The 16,552-nt window shown below is 46.3% G+C and overlaps 1 protein-coding gene across 1 annotated transcript; it reads left to right on the forward strand.

Annotated features, from left to right (window-relative positions):
* The first annotated feature begins 161 nt into the window (after positions 1-161).
* On the forward strand, positions 162-14,065 carry LOC134334703 (casein kinase I-like). The gene is made up of 10 exons (XM_063017131.1): positions 162-422; positions 647-716; positions 3,040-3,188; positions 4,522-4,756; positions 7,707-7,792; positions 8,335-8,419; positions 9,197-9,345; positions 10,232-10,315; positions 11,953-12,059; positions 13,561-14,065. The coding sequence occupies exons 1-10, from the start codon at positions 162-164 to the stop codon at positions 13,610-13,612; spliced, it is 1,278 nt and encodes a 425-aa protein (XP_062873201.1). The 3' UTR covers positions 13,613-14,065.
* The last annotated feature ends 2,487 nt before the right edge of the window (positions 14,066-16,552 follow it).

The following is a 16,552-nucleotide window of genomic DNA, read 5'->3' on the forward strand; positions in this document are numbered from 1 at the left end:
TATCTTTATATCTGTATATTTATATACATTTTCCTCGCCCACCCGTCCCCCCCGTCCCTCTCCCCCCCCCCTGTCCCCGCCCCTTTTGCTTGACGTTTTGGTGGCTCTGTGGGTTGTATGGCAGTGGAGTAATCGTGGAGAGGCCGGGGTATCACAAGCTTATGGATTTTGATAAAAGAGGCGGAGGTGGTGGAGGAGGTGGAGGTGGAGGAGGAGGGAAAGGGGAGGTAGAAGAAGGAAAGAGGATGGCCAAGGCCGCAGGGGGCAGGTCGGGTCACGGCGGCCGCACCTCCGCCACCAATTCGGGCGTGCTCATGGTGGGACCAAACTTCCGCGTGGGAAAGAAGATCGGCTGCGGGAACTTCGGCGAGCTCCGGCTCGGCAAGAACCTCTACACCAACGACTACGTGGCCATCAAACTGGTAAGAAACGTCTCGAGTCGAGCTTCTTAACGCCTCGTAAACACACGGTTCTGGTCACAGCCCCCCTCTACAATTATCAGCACCTTTTGCATTTTATAGCTTATACAGCACAGCCACCCTTAGTCTTCTCCTGCGGTGGACTCGATGGGACCCACAAATCCAGAACAAACTCCACGAGATATGCTCAGATGTACAATACAAACCTTCTCTCTTCTCTCATACAGGAACCCATCAAATCCAGAGCGCCGCAGCTCCACCTGGAGTACAGGTTCTACAAACAGCTGGGGAACTCAGGTGAGAACCGGATCAGGGTCTAAACAATCTGTCTGGACAAAGCCTCGTTAGGAAGAAAGCAAGCTCGGTTTGAATCGTAGTCAGATCTGCGAATAGAGGGGCTGTGTCCCAAATGGTAGAGTACGGTTCGGGACGCAGCCATTAAAGTTCACCATCAAGCGGCGTCCAGGTGGCGCAGATGTTCCGCACGCGCACCAGCACCAAGTTTCTGAACTCCTCGGCGTTGCCACCGGTCGGCTGGGCGCCATATAGCGGGCATAATTGGCAGTGCCTGCAGCAGACACGGTTCTGCTAAGGCGGGATGACCGGACTATGTGGGTGGGGTGACCGGACTATGTGGGTGGGGTAAGTACCCTGACGGAATGGATGAAGCTGTCGGTGGTCCCTGGCCTTTAATTCGCTGAACCCATGCGGGCAGGCGCCTCAGCCGGGCCAGCAGAGGTCGTAGTTGCTCCTAAGACGAGATATCAGCCATCGTCTCCTCCCTGCAGACACACGGCCGCCCGTCTGGCTGATAGCAGAGCTAAGAGCTGAGATGAGAGCTTGAGATCACGCTGGTGGGCTAGCATGTTCCACCTCGACGCCACCCAAGCGCCGCTAGCTTATTTTCCTCATTAAACATGAGTTACAGAGCGTAAAGATCGGTGTAATCCAACCAGGATTCTGTTTCTGCTCGGCGATCTAGAATAAAGATTCTTTGCTCTGTTTTTCTGCTGGTCGGACACATCCTGTCCTCCACATCCTCTGACTGACTGATGCTAATCAGTGTAGCGCTGTGCTACTCTCACGCGGTGTTTGGTTTTCGTCGTCCCACGCGCCGTGTGATAAGAACACGCAGAGATTACAGCTCACGTCTGCTTCAGTCCGATGGAAACGTCCGGTGTTTCCAAGTAGCTCGAGACGGCGCTATCAGGTTCAGGAAACGCTTCAGCTACGCCAGGCTCAGACGCCACAAACCAGATCAGGGTTTGTAGGGTTTGATTGCAGCTACAGGCTTCGTACGTCCAGCATCCGTCGGTTTGAATGGGCTGAGGCGGCACAACCCGCTAGCACGCCAGCAAACGTCTCCCTCCATGTATACAGATTAAACATCAATGAGAATTTATTCACATTTAAAGGAACTCCGTTGGTTGCTCCGCATTTCATTCATCTGCGGTGTTTGTAGGGATTGATCTTCAGCGCTGAGGAGGCGTCGGACGCTCCCTCGTCATTCAGTCAGATCATCACTCGGGATTAAGGCGCCTCAGTAGGCGCATTTTAAGGGAGCTAAGAGTTTAGACACGGGGTTCCTCCACTATTCGCTCCAGTTCCCTGAACGGACAGCAGGGGTCACTGTTGCAGCAGCAACTCTCTCGGACACATGATAGTGAAACGTACACACACACTGTCGGGTGTGTGTGTGTGTAATGGTATTTCTCACTCATTAGAGCACGGGTGGGCAATTACATTTTCGAAAGGGCCACATAAGAAACTGGGACTGTTGTGGAGGGCCGGACCAATAAGGTGAACTTAATTCTGCTCAATATTAGTTTTAGCAGCAACCTGGCGGCGGTGGGGCTTGAACCAGCGACCTTCTGGTTACTTGTCCAGTACCTTAAGCACTAGGCTACAACTGCTCACTCTTTATTAAAAGCAGTAAGTTGTGCAGTTCTAATAAGCTGTTAATGTTTAGATGTTACAATCAGACAATTAGAAGTAGGCAGAGTAAAACATCAACATTATTTTACTATTTAAACAAACAAATGCCAAAAAACAAATGTGAACAAAATGTGCAGCTTTTTAAACTTTACACTATTTTGTTTTGAGTCTAATGACCTCATTTGTTTTTTAGTCCTTAGTTATTGTTGGATATTCTTATTAAAATCACGAAGTTGGTCCTGACTGCTTCAGATCTGGATGTTAAACTTTATCAAAAGTCCTTGTTGCTTTTGCAGTTTAGTTAGAGAAGCTTCAGGTGTGACGCTCCGCATCGTTCATGTTCTTGTATTTCTCAGTTTAGTACCGTAACAGCGATTTAGAGCCTAAATTGTGATCGTTAAACAGCGTTACACCTGACTTCAGTAAATAAATACTTCTGAAGTTCACGTCTTGTTAAAAACTCCACCGTCAGTCACACTCGGTTCTGTTCGCATTACGGTGAAGCTGATACACTCGCACACACGAAAATCGAAACTTGCGGATATTTAAAGACACAGCGGCCCCGTCAAAAACAGTCCTGTTATATTGCATGATGTACATTTATTTACATCTAATTTTTAAGTGTGTGTGTGTGTGTGTGTGTGTGTGTGTGTGTGTGTGTGTGTGTGTGTGTGTGTGTGTGTAGAGGGTGTTCCTCAGGTGCACTATTTCGGGCCATGCGGGAAGTACAACGCCATGGTGCTGGAGCTACTTGGGCCGAGTCTGGAGGATCTGTTCGACCTGTGTGACCGAACCTTCTCACTCAAAACCGTTCTCATGATCGCCATCCAGCTGGTGAACACACACACACACACACACACACACACACACACACACACACACACACACACACACACACACACACACACACACACACACACACACACACACACACACACACACACAGAGACAGAGACAGAGACAGAGCTAGACGTGTGCAGAGTAATAATAGTTGACCAAAGACGAGCAGCATGACTGTGCCAGTGAATCAGTGGTTGCTCAGTGGGTACAGTACTGGATCAGTTCAAGCCCCACCACCACCTGCTCTGTTAGGCCCCTGAGCAAGGCCCTTAATTAGGGCTGGGTGGTATGGCCCAAAAAAATTGTATCACAGTGATTTTTTCGTTTGACTGGGACTTTTTATCTGTCTGTGGCTGATTTTACTGTCATAAGTAAATAGAATATAAAGCGTTTTAATTTCAGCATGTACTGTAGTATAATGAAGGTTTTGACGACTATAAGCTTTGCTCGTCCCCACAAAATGACACGATATATGATGGTCAGGACGCGTGAAACAGATGCAGTATATACGTTGTGTATTGTTTATTTAATATTTATTATTATAGAATTACCCCGAGCTCTCCCTTCAACAACTAAAACCGCGTTTGCAAAGTGGACGACTTTAAACCTCTCCGCTCCCAGTTCACTTATAACGCTGGTTTAGCGACTGACCTGAAGTATTTTCGTCCCTTAAGACTGACCTGGAATCCAGAGTTGTAATTATCGCTCTGAAAGCTTCTTTCTCGACTGTCTGTAGAGAAATCGTGTATTTGCGCATGTGGATCGTTACTGCGTTCGTAATGTTCGACAGACCGTCCAGTATAGAGTGTTTTAGTCTGTTTTGAACTGCCCACACGCCTTATTTCTTTGGCAGGTTCTTCCTGTGCATATTTGGTCTCCCTCTCATCATCCTCCATCTGTTTTTGTTTATTTTTTTTCACCATGTTGAGGATGCCGCTCTCATCTGCTTAATCTACACGGCGCTCCATAGCACTGAACAATATTATATAATTTGCTGCCTATTGAAGCCTACAGCTGTTACAGTTAACTATGCTACAGTATACCGCCCAGCCCTACCCTTAACCCTCAATTCTTTGCATTGTAATTGGCTGCAATTAAAGACAGAGGCGTCTGCTAAATGCCGTAAATGTTCCGCGGTTTGAAGTTCACTACAGATTCCATTTTATACTGAACTGGTTCTGCTCATCGTACTGTTCCACACCGCTGCTACCTTCACTACGCTTCACTATTGTGAATTAAATGAAGCTTAAAGACGTGTTGATACGAAGCTCTGTGATGTGTGGTATTTCTTTCCTCATGGCGCGTTCTCCTCCTCCTCCTCGTGCAGATCACTCGGATGGAGTTTGTGCAAACGCGCAGCCTGATCTACAGGGACGTGAAGCCCGAGAACTTCCTCGTGGGCCGACCGGGCAGCAAGCGGCAGCACACCATCCACATCATCGACTTCGGCCTGGCCAAAGAGTACATCGACCCCGAGACCAAAAAACACATCCCGTACCGGGAACACAAGAGCCTGACGGGCACGGCGCGCTACATGAGCATCAACACGCACCTGGGCAAGGGTACGTGATTTAACCCAGTACAGTTTATCCTTCCATTAATACTAAGGGTCTGTCTGAAAACCTGGCTCTCTCTCTCTCTATACACAGACGCATGTTATGTCATCATACACTCCCGAGAAGAGGGCGTGTCTAAATTCTTAGATCCCTTAAAATGCTCCTACTGAGGCGCCTTAATTCTAGGTGATAATCGGACTGAATAACGAGGGAGCGCCCGAGGGTTTTAATGGACTGAGTGCGGCGACGTATTCAGTGTATCTCTAAGTATCTCTACTTGTTTGATACAAACTTCCTGAATAACATAAAGTTGCGCTATTCACCTTCAGTTATATTATTATAATATTATTATTATTTTTTTAATAATATATTAATCATATATTCATATACAGTGTATCACAAAAGTGAGTACACCCCTCACATTTCTGCAGATATTGAAGTATATCTTTTCATGGGACAACACTGACAAAATGACACTTTGACACAATGAAAAGTAGTCTGTGTGCAGCTTATATAACAGTGTAAATTTATTCTTCCCTCAAAATAACTCAATATACAGCCATTAATGTCTAAACCACCGGCAACAAAAGTGAGTACACCCCTAAGAGACTACACCCCTAAATGTCCAAATTGAGCACTGCTTGTCATTTTCCCTCCAAAATGTCATGTGATTTGTTAGTGTTACTAGGTCTCAGGTGTGCATAGGGAGCAGGTGTGTTCAATTTAGTAGTACAGCTCTCACACTCTCTCATACTGGTCACTGAAAGTTCCAATATGGCACCTCATGGCAAAGAACTCTCTAAGGATCTTAAAAGACGAATTGTTGCGCTACATGAAGATGGCCAAGGCTACAAGAAGATTGCCAACACCCTGAAACTGAGCTGCAGCACAGTGGCCAAGATCATCCAGCGTTTTAAAAGAGCAGGGTCCACTCAGAACAGACCTCGCGTTGGTCGTCCAAAGAAGCTGAGTGCACGTGCTCAGCGTCACATCCAACTGCTGTCTTTGAAAGATAGGCGCAGGAGTGCTGTCAGCATTGCTGCAGAGATTGAAAAGGTGGGGGGTCAGCCTGTCAGTGCTCAGACCATACGCCGCACACTACATCAAATTGGTCTGCATGGCTGTCACCCCAGAAGGAAGCCTCTTCTGAAGTCTCTACACAAGAAAGCCCGCAAACAGTTTGCTGAAGACATGTCAACAAAGGACATGGATTACTGGAACCATGTCCTATGGTCTGATGAGACCAAGATTAATTTGTTTGGTTCAGATGGTCTCAAGCATGTGTGGCGGCAATCAGGTGAGGAGTACAAAGATAAGTGTGTCATGCCTACAGTCAAGCATGGTGGTGGGAATGCCATGGTCTGGGGCTGCATGAGTGCAGCAGGTGTTGGGGAGTTACATTTCATTGAGGGACACATGAACTCCAATATGTACTGTGAAATACTGAAGCAGAGCATGATCCCCTCCCTCCGGAAACTGGGTCGCAGGGCAGTGTTCCAGCATGATAATGACCCCAAACACACCTCTAAGACGACCACTGCTTTATTGAAGAGGCTGAGGGTAAAGGTGATGGACTGGCCAAGCATGTCTCCAGACCTAAACCCAATAGAACATCTTTGGGGCATCCTCAAGCGGAAGGTGGAGGAGCGCAAAGTCTCGAATATCCGCCAGCTCCGTGATGTCGTCATGGAGGAGTGGAAAAGCATTCCAGTGGCAACCTGTGAAGCTCTGGTAAACTCCATGCCCAGGAGAGTTAAGGCAGTTCTGGGAAATAATGGTGGCCACACAAAATATTGACACTTCAGGAACTTTAACTAAGGGGTGTACTCACTTTTGTTGCCGGTGGTTTAGACATTAATGGCTGTATATTGAGTTATTTTGAGGGAAGAATACATTTACACTGTTATATAAGCTGCACACAGACTACTTTTCATTGTGTCAAAGTGTCATTTTGTCAGTGTTGTCCCATGAAAAGATATACTTAAATATCTGCAGAAATGTGAGGGGTGTACTCACTTTTGTGATACACTGTATATATATATATATATATATATATATATACAGTATATGTGAAGAGACTGTCTGATCATATGTTAATGATTTCTCAGAAAAATTTTAACAATGAGTTTTGTATTGATGAGCACATCTGCATTTTAATCAAAATATTTTTTTTTTCTTTACAAATGATAACTTCTGTACCATTTAAAAAAAAAAATTATTAACAATCACATCTTCAAATTATGTCCCGTTTGTACTAATCACTTCCTTTGCAACATTTTAGAACGAATCATGAATTCGGTCCCACGTTTGTACAAATGATCAGTTATGTACGATTAAATAAAAGCTGCGATGTACATTGATGTACAGGAAAGTTTTTGTAACACGTACCGAAGCCTCTTTCCACATTCCTCCCAATTATGGTGAAAATATGAAGTTTTCTTTTCACTTTTCTGACATGTTTTTTCATTATTATTTTTTCGGGGTAAAACTCGCATCTCTCTCCCCATCGTAGCTGCGCGTGCGTACCTCGCTTGTCTCGTTGTTATGCGCACGATATAAAACTCACGCACCCAGGCGAGATCAGAGCTCATATAAACATCAAACATTTTTGTTTTTAAAATGTTATATTCGCTATTGTCATTTTCAAAACTGCATTAATGCAAGTGTTATTGATTCAAAAAGATCAGCAACACGAATACAATTTTTAGACGGAGCTCTATGATCTAGTGCTATTTCGGAACATGCCCTGCGGGCGACTCACGTGGTCCCTGCGGGGGCGACCGGGCGCCCCCTGGTCTAAATAATCTGATTATGAGCTCCATGTCTTATTAGAATCCTCTCCACTGAGGGAGCTGATCAGGTAGGTAATAGGCAGCAGGGCGGGTCACCGGGTTTTCGGACAGACCCCCTAAACGCCACGGCGGGTTCTGATCGTCGTTTCCATTCTGTCCTGCAGAACAGAGCCGGCGGGACGATCTGGAGGCGCTGGGTCACATGTTCATGTATTTCCTGCGAGGCAGTCTACCCTGGCAGGGCCTGAAGGTACAGCTTCTGTTTTCACTAACGCACCATGCAGCCAAAAGTATTTGGACGCCTGATCGTGAGCCTGTTGGACGCTCCATTTCAAAAACCAGTGGTATTAAAGCAGAGCGACCTCTGTGTGACCTTCTCACAAGACTTTGAATGGGGACAAATTCTCACAGACTTACTTCAGTCAGAGGATGAAAGCATCCAAAGCTGTGTGGGCTGCTGGTGTTTCTTTAAATCGAGCTTTTCTTTATGTCTTTATAGAGCTCGCTCATGCTGGAACAGGGAAGGGCCTTCCCTAAACTGTTGCTGCAAAGTTGGAAGCATGTGATTTACCTTCATATCACTGATTTATTACATCTATTAGCAACTGTTGTGGCTGAAACACATTAATTCAGCAATTACAAGGGGCGTCCCAATACTTTTGTCCTTTAGTGGAAAACGTTGAAGTTCTTTGAGATGTCTCTACACCGCGCGGGTCCAGGACTGTAGATAAGAACCTGCCGTTCTTTCCTGTTTGCTCTCTTCGACCTCGTTTCTTATCTCCGATCTTCTAGGCCGACACGCTGAAAGAGCGCTATCAGAAAATAGGCGACACCAAACGAGCGACGCCCATCGAGGTGCTCTGTGAGAGCTTCCCAGGTTCGTCTACACTCGTAACATGAACGTTACACTGATGAGCCCAAACATCACGACCAGTCGATATACTGGAGATGCTTTACACAGGGCGTGGGAGTTTGTATGTGGGGTCCACATCATTTAAACATACACTGATCAGCCATAACATTAAAACCACCTCCACTGTCCATTTTATCAGCTCCACTTACCATATAGAAGCACGTTATGGTTCTACAATTACTGACTGTAGTCCATGTGTTTCTTCTGTTTAACGGTGTTATGCTGGTATGAGTGGATCAGACACAGCAGCGCTGCTGGAGTTTTTAAACACCTCACTGTCACTGCTGGACTGAGAATAGTCCACCAATCAAAAATATCCAGCCGACAGCGCCCCGTGGGCAGCGTCCTGTGCCCACTGATGAAGGTCTAGAAGATGAGCGACTCAAACAGCAGCAATAGATGAGCGATCGTCTCTGACTTTACATCTACAAGGTGGACCGACTAGGTAGGCGTGTCTAATAGAGTGGACGGTGAGTGGACACGGTGTTTAAAAACTCCAGCAGCGCTGCTGTGTCTGATCCACTCATACCAGATAACAGATGGACTACAGTCAGTAATTGTAGAACTACAAAATGCTTCTGTATGATAAGTGGAGCTGATAAAATGGACAGTGAGTGTAGAAACTAGGAGGTGGTTTTCTGGACAAAATGTGGGTCAGAAATACACATACAGCGTTTAGCCATCACCCAGAATCAGAAACGACCTTCCTCTCATCACGCCGGCCGTGCTTCCCTTTTACAGAGGAGATGTCCACCTACCTGCGCTACGTCAGGAGGCTGGACTTCTTCGAGAAACCAGATTACGACTACCTGCGCAAACTCTTCACGGACCTCTTCGACAGGAACGGATACGTCTTCGACTACCAGTACGACTGGGTCGGCAAAACGCTGGTACGTGTGTCTTAAGGTGCCTGTTTGGTTCCGGGGCCGGGTGATGAAATGAGTTCGGTACCGGTGGGCGTCGGCCGGAGCGGTTTATTGGAATAATGAACAGAACAGTCATTATAATGGTGAAAATAATGATTGTGCAGCACTGAAATTAATCAATTGGAAACACTTGTGTGTATTCAGTAAACATGAGGCTTTCATCATTACCACCTGATTTGCATGAATAATTTATTTATTATACCTGATTTATTGGTCATTTTGCATAACAAGCCTTTAATTGTGTACTTACACAGGTGGTTATAATGAATTCATGACTTATATAAAGAGTTTCCAATAAGTCGGACTAAATATCACTACAAAAGTCGCTAAGCTGTATTGTGAGGTGTTCCGGTGGTGCGGCGGTATATCTCACTAGCCTGTTATCATCAGCCGGTCGGGCGTCCACACAGACTTGATTAGCTGTGTCTGAGGGGATAATAAAATAAGGCAGGTTGTTTTAGGAAGGCCGTCCGGTGTAAATCTGAGGGGATCACATGTAGCTCAGTGTGTCTTCCATACACCATACGACCGGCAGTTGATTAAACACGTGTCTGAGGGGGCGTGCGGCGATCCGGCTCTCCCTGATCAGATCGGGGGTCGCGCAAGCGGCAGCGGTTTCACAATCGGGAATCGGAAATGACTAAATTATGAGATGAAGGGAACGGGGGTGGAATGAAGCACAGGTTTGTGAGTCATGATTAAGTGTTGTAACCCTAGATAACTCATTCTGATTGTGCTTGTGATGATGAAAGGTCAATAATCGTATATAAACACATGAATAATGTAGACGGGTACAGAATCCTGATTTCCGTCTGTGATTGAATCACTTGCTCTGTTGTGTTCCGTTCAGCCGACTCCGATCGGACCGGTTCCCAGCGATACTCCACTACAGTCCAGCAGCAGGGATAAAGCACAGCAGCAGACCAAAAATCAGGTAACACAATGTATACACACACACACACACACACACCTGATTAACTTGCTAAAGCTTGGAAACCTGAGACTGACCGTGCAGTGAACACTACATGACTCTCGTGTTTGTCATTTCGGGATCACAGGCGAGCACACACACCTATTCTGCCTAAATTTTAAGAAGCAATAGGACCTAAAAACGCCATACAAGACATGAAAAGACAATTAATTAAACTCTACACATCTCAGTTACCCAAACACCCTAATCCATGTAAAGTTTTAATAATGAATTTAATCATAAAATCCTTTGAAGAAACATATCAACCCCCACGGACTCTGTACAAAACCTTGAGGAAAGGCTTCCAAGAAAGGAAAATGCTCCGTTCATGCTCATGGTCGTCATACTTTGGTCCTGAAGTGTGGATTTGTTGTTCACGGACTCTGAATCCTCTCCTATAAATAATTTGTGCCACCACCCTGGTGACCTTTTTCGAATTGGCATCAATGCCAACACTTGTCCGTCTCTCCCTCCTCATGAGCCAATCACTTCTGCTCTGAGGAACCGTTTTAATCATTACGTTAACTCGTACAGTGTGAAGCGACGGCGGGGGGGGGGGGGTCAGTCTGTTAGAACTGCGCTGAACTTTTAAATACTTTGCAGTTTTTGGTTTTAATTTAGCTTCACATTTCTCTGCATGCGGCTCTTTATTTCCTCTCAGCTCTGCCTCTGCATGAAATCTGTTCCTCTATCAGACTTTCTGTTCTGTTTTTTTGTGTTTTATATTTTATTCTTTTCACTCTCACCCCCTTTTCCAACTCCACTTCTTAAACCCTCCCAAACATCCCCCCCCCCTCACCCCCACGCCTTCAGTCTCCTGAACCCAGAGGAAGTGAAACCCAGCCGACTCCTGTGACCAACAGGGAGCTCCTGGGCTCGCACCTCACCGCTGATAGGCTGGGGGGCTCCGTGCAGGTACTGATAGGGGCGTGTGTGTGTGTGTGTGTGTGTGTGTGTGTGTCGCTTCGGCTTGGCGTCTCCGTCACAGACTCGTACACGCACTTTCACCTGGGTACCTGGGACGTTTTTCCAGGTCTGGACCTTGCACTGTTAGCAGGTTGGGTCACGTAGGAACAAAAGCTGATACCAAAAGAATGAAAGAGACTGTTTGGATGGAGGCAGCGCTTTTTTGGGGTCCCAGCACTACTGAGACGAGGGTTCGAGCTTTACCAGTCAGCTGTGCCCGAGGGAGGGTAGAAAGAAGGCAGATTGGTAGTCACCGCAACAGCGACCCCTACTGTCTGGTCAGGATGACGTCACTGCTGGTGGAGGAATACAGAGGGTGTAGTGTGGTCCTCCGCATGTGTAAGCATGTAGAGAACCATAATGAGTGAATCACTGTGAATCGGTCGTTTCCAGTTCCCTTTCGCAGTTCCTCCGCTCGCACCCCCTCGTCCTGGCTCCCACACAGAGCCGTATCACGTACGCTTCGTGTCACGCTTTGCTCTTTGTGCGTCCTTTGTTTGGAAGTACAGAAATAAATCAAAAATGGATCAGAAATAGAGCCATACGCTCTGTCATGTCTCATCTGTGATGTTCTTCAGTATTTAGTCCAGCTCTAGGAGCTCATGGTTTCGTTCCTCTGCTTCTCATTTCTGTAGGTTATGAGTTCAACCAACGGCGAGCTGAACACAGACGATCCCACAGCGGTGCATTCGAACGCCCCCATTACCGCCCCTGCTGAGGTCGAGGTCTCCGACGATACAAAGTAAGCAACCAATACGCAATACCAAAACATGTGCCTGGTTTATAACGATGTGAGGAGGAGGGGGGTCTATAAACGTTACGGTACATTTTAGAGGGGTAACGATACTCTCTACCCACGATGCGATACGATTCACGATACTGCGTTCACGATTCGATTTATTTCTTAAACAAAATGAAATTAAGGACAAATTATGACAAAGTTTCCTTTTATTATTTCTCTTAAAAATGAAATAAAATCCTGTATTTGTGCTCATCTTTTATTTATCTAAATAATGAATGCTCTTTTATTTCTGATGCAGGTACAAACTATGCCAAATAATGCTTATTGTGTAAAAACACTGAAATTAAATTTTAAAACAAATCCAACATGATATAAATAAAGAAAGTATCCTCACATAAATACATTTGGCTGGAAAATTCCGAACCTGGCAACCCCGTAGCGACGTCAACCAGGCGAGATGAATAGCGCCAGCGCCCTCTGCTGTTTAGAGTGAATATTGGCGCCCAGGTGGCGCAGCGGGATATTCCGCACCAGTTTCTGAACTCCTCGGCTTAAAACTCGGTGTTGCCTCCGATCGGCCGGGCGCCATCTGGTGGGCGTAATTGGCAGTGCCTGCAGCTGGGGGCCGGACTGTGTGTGGGATGGGTGGGTCTTCATACACAGCGCTGTGTAAGGACCCTGATTGGCAGAAGAGACGCCTGTGCAGAACGCAGGGGCGAGAAGAGGAGGGCTGTACACGTGTCGGAGGAGGCGTGTGCGATGGCGCGCTCTCCTCGGATGCAAACGGGTATCCCTCAGCAGCGGAAGACAAAATTGAGTCGCTAAATCGGGAGGAAAATGGGGAGCAAATGCGTAAAAAAAAGAAAATCGATTCATCTTAAATGAAAAACCGATTACATCGTTACATCTCTAGCGCATTTACATGAAAAGCGACGAAACCAATTTTGCGCTGACTGTGCCGTTGTTTCCTATGGAGTGTGGCGGTGCCACATGCTTTTGCCGCGGAGTTCACCTGATTGAACTTTGACCCAACTTTGACTTTGCTGTTTGTTGACCTTTTCGAAGCTCCTCCAATGAGACGAACTGTTCGATATGAGGCGGTTAAAGTGACTCAGGCCGTACGAACGACGCTTAGCGTGACTTACTGTAGTAAAACAGCGAGTGAGGAATGTGATTAGTGGAGGAACTTATGAGCAGTAATAATGAAGGGAAGTTTAGTGCTCCTGTCTCCTTCTTTTACTACATTAAACCACGTTAAGCTTTATTTTCAACCAGAAGCGTTTTAGACTCTGGGAGAAGCTGATTCTGATTCTCACCATTTGTCAGAAGCTGGAGCTGTAACACAAGTTTAAAAGTGAAACAGGGAGGAGAATCCAGATAAACACAGATACACGTGGAGCTGTAACCCTGGATCTGACGCTTATTCCACACTGATGCAGATTCAGCTCAGATTTACATGATAATCACTTAGTCTATTGTTTTTTATTGTATTTTATTTCAGGTGCTGTTGCTTCTTTAAGAGAAGGAAGAGGAAAGGCCTTCAGCGCCACTAGTGAGGAGCCGGAGCGGTGAAAATGGAAAGCTCTCCACGGATTGGATGGATTTCGGGGCGGGTGGGGGGTGTCGAAGTGGGGGCGCAGTGCGCTCCTTCGTTATCCTCGTGTGTATTTTTGTGCTCTGCCGAACCCAAACTCCTCAGAGGGACAGAACCGTGGAGTTCGGGTGTATTCACGTGAACGCGCGCTGTACAGACGCCGCCGAGACGCGATCATGTGATCTTTAATAGACGTCGAGTTTATCCACGCGCTCGGACGCGAATCGATTTTATGGGGATGAGAGTGGAAGCGGGGTGGACGACTGCAGACTGTGACGTGCCGGGATGAATCGGGATGCCGGCTAGCCCGCCCCAGCCGCTCGCTCCGCTTGTGTACGTTCGTCTGTTTTGTTTTTTTGCTTTTCTCTTTTTTTTGTAATTTAAATGAAGTTGTTTTGGAGCTCCGCGTTCACTGAGTTCATCAGTTTTATTCATGGTGCAGTGTGTGTGTATACACCCCCCCCCCCCCCACACACACACACACACACACACACTTACTTACTTCCTCATTCTTTTTCCTGTCCATGTGGACCATGTATGGCACGTGTCGGTCTCAGGTACTGTGGGTGGTAAGAGGGACACGCCCCTGTTCGCCCGCCTTTATAACACCTGTGGTACACCAGGGGCAGCACCGCCCGGGGAGGGGTGAATTTGGTTGGCGCCAACTGACTGGCGTTTTTCTATTATACTTGAATACTTCTGGAATTACACTTGCTGTACCTACAGTATCCGATTTTTTTCGGGATGTCTCTTACGACCCGAGAAATGAGGCTAACGGGGGCTCACGTGAACGGACACAGTTGACGGTGTCTGAGGGAGGGTTCTCCCACCCTCTCAGCTCTCTGTATGTAAATATCCACAGATAGAAAGGAGTCGGCCAGCGGCTTCACCTGACCGCGGAGGTGCGCTCTGGTCCTTCGATGGGGCGCGACACACCGGGGTCACCAGAGTGATGTATCCAAAAGGGGTGGGAATAAAAATGAAATGAATAAATAAAAAAATTAAATAAAGAAATGCGTGTGTGTGTGTGCGCTTGTGCGCTTGTGGTGCAGTACGTGCTTTTATAAAAGAACAACATTGTTCACGACACCAAATGATCACTATGTGCTCCTGGATTTTTAGCTTGGAGCTTAGGGAACGATTTTGATGAAAAGAAATGTCATTTAAAACACGGCCCATGAAAGCATTCTCAAGGTCTGCATCCTCAGATGAATAACACTAGGTGCTGCGTCCTAAATCACATCATGTTAATGAATAGGCGAAGTATAAACAGTAATGGCGTACTTTATGGTCCTTAAACTTGACAAATCCATAATCGTACAGATGGTACATATGCGATATGCCTTATTTCCGCATTCTGGAAGGTGGCATTGTCATCCTAGAGGAGACCATTCGTGTCAGGCTAGAAATGTTATATTTTAACAAACAAGTGACCGCTCGGTCAGAGGAATCTCAAAATATTGCTTTGTAGTGACTCTATGTTCGGTGCCTGAACCATGCCAGTAAAATGCCCCTCACAGTATAATGGAGTTCCTGTACCCTTCATATAGCGTGTCTGAACACACCCAAGAAAATGCTTTACAATCACTGCAAGATTTTGTGATGTAAAAAAAAAATCAGACCAAGAAGATTTAATGACAGCATTCAGTATTTTTGGGTCGGAGTCTGTCAGCATGGCACAGCATGACTCTGTAACCTTTGCCCAGACGTCTTTGTAATAGTGCTCCAAATCTCCACCGCCCTCCTCAGGTCACCCCATAGAATTTGCAATGGATTTAGGTCTGCACCTAGCCGGGCCTTTCCAAAGCATTTCAGCCGAGACTCGAAGTTTAGACTCGAACAATTCACCTCACTTGCACGTCTTTGGATTGTGGGAGGAAACCCACGCAGACACGGGGAGAACATGCAAACTCTACACAGAAAGGATCCGGACTGCCCCACCTGGGGATCGAACCGTGGACCTTCTTGCTGTGAGGCGACAGTGCTAGCCACCGTGCTGCCCTACACAGTGTGTAACTACACCATTAGTAGTGTGTTAATTACACACACTGTTCAGTACAATACAGTAGTTTAATAATAATAATGATAAAAATCCTTTAAGCCTGTTTCTTTACACAAGTGGTTCCAGACTGTAAATCTCACTGGAGATGAAATCTGGCCTCACAAGAGAACCTCATTAAAACACCCTGTGTGTTGTGTAGAACATCACTGCTGGTATATTGACAGATTCACGCTGAGATTCAGTGAGCCGTTCAGAATGATCCATTCCACTGCTCGCCTGTGGAGGTTACACAGCTGCAGGTTCGATTTATATGTCCCCGGCGCCACACGAGAACCTGCAATAACTGAACCCACTATAAAAAACGTTTTCTCATGTAGAACTGGAAGATTTTATACACATATCGGCATGTGACACGTTAACACCCTTATATGCTTATAAACGTGTGTGAAACTCGAGGCCCGTTGACATTTAGTGAGTGTTCAATGATTAACACTTTCTCAGTTCTAGCAAGTCATCGTGAGTTGTGACATTTCGCCAGGAATTTAAAATGTATGGCCAAACAAACGTGGTGTTCCAGTTTTTCCATCTCCTGTGGCTCAAACTCAAAACTTTAGACTACAAAGATCTAGAACTGCTTTGTCAAAACGCCACAAATCTCTCACAGAATGAAACACAACCACGAGTGGTAGCTCAGCTGGGTAGAGCTTTGGGCTATCGGTCGAAAGGTTGTGGATTCGAATCCCGGCTTCAAACCGCTGTCGGCGAACAGGGGCGCTTTACTATGGTTCCTTCCACCAAAACAATACACACAGCGATCGATCACACACTCATCGCTCACAGAGCATCAAATACACACTGATGGGCCAGTTGCAGCCTAGCGGTTAAGGTACAGGGCTA

Source organism: Trichomycterus rosablanca, chromosome 20 (genome assembly GCF_030014385.1).
Source record: "Trichomycterus rosablanca isolate fTriRos1 chromosome 20, fTriRos1.hap1, whole genome shotgun sequence".
Classification (NCBI taxonomy): domain Eukaryota; kingdom Metazoa; phylum Chordata; class Actinopteri; order Siluriformes; family Trichomycteridae; genus Trichomycterus; species Trichomycterus rosablanca.

What these genes read in the sequence shown, in the direction of transcription:
- LOC134334703 (XM_063017131.1), top strand. Translation starts at nt 162, where the DNA reads ATGGATTTTGATAAAAGAGGCGGAGGTGGTGGAGGAGGTGGAGGTGGA. An exon ending in TCATGATCGCCATCCAGCTG is followed by an intron (nt 3,189 to 4,521) that starts GTGAACACACAC and finishes CTCCTCGTGCAG; the next exon opens with ATCACTCGGATGGAGTTTGT. An exon ending in TACCCTGGCAGGGCCTGAAG is followed by an intron (nt 7,793 to 8,334) that starts GTACAGCTTCTG and finishes CCGATCTTCTAG; the next exon opens with GCCGACACGCTGAAAGAGCG.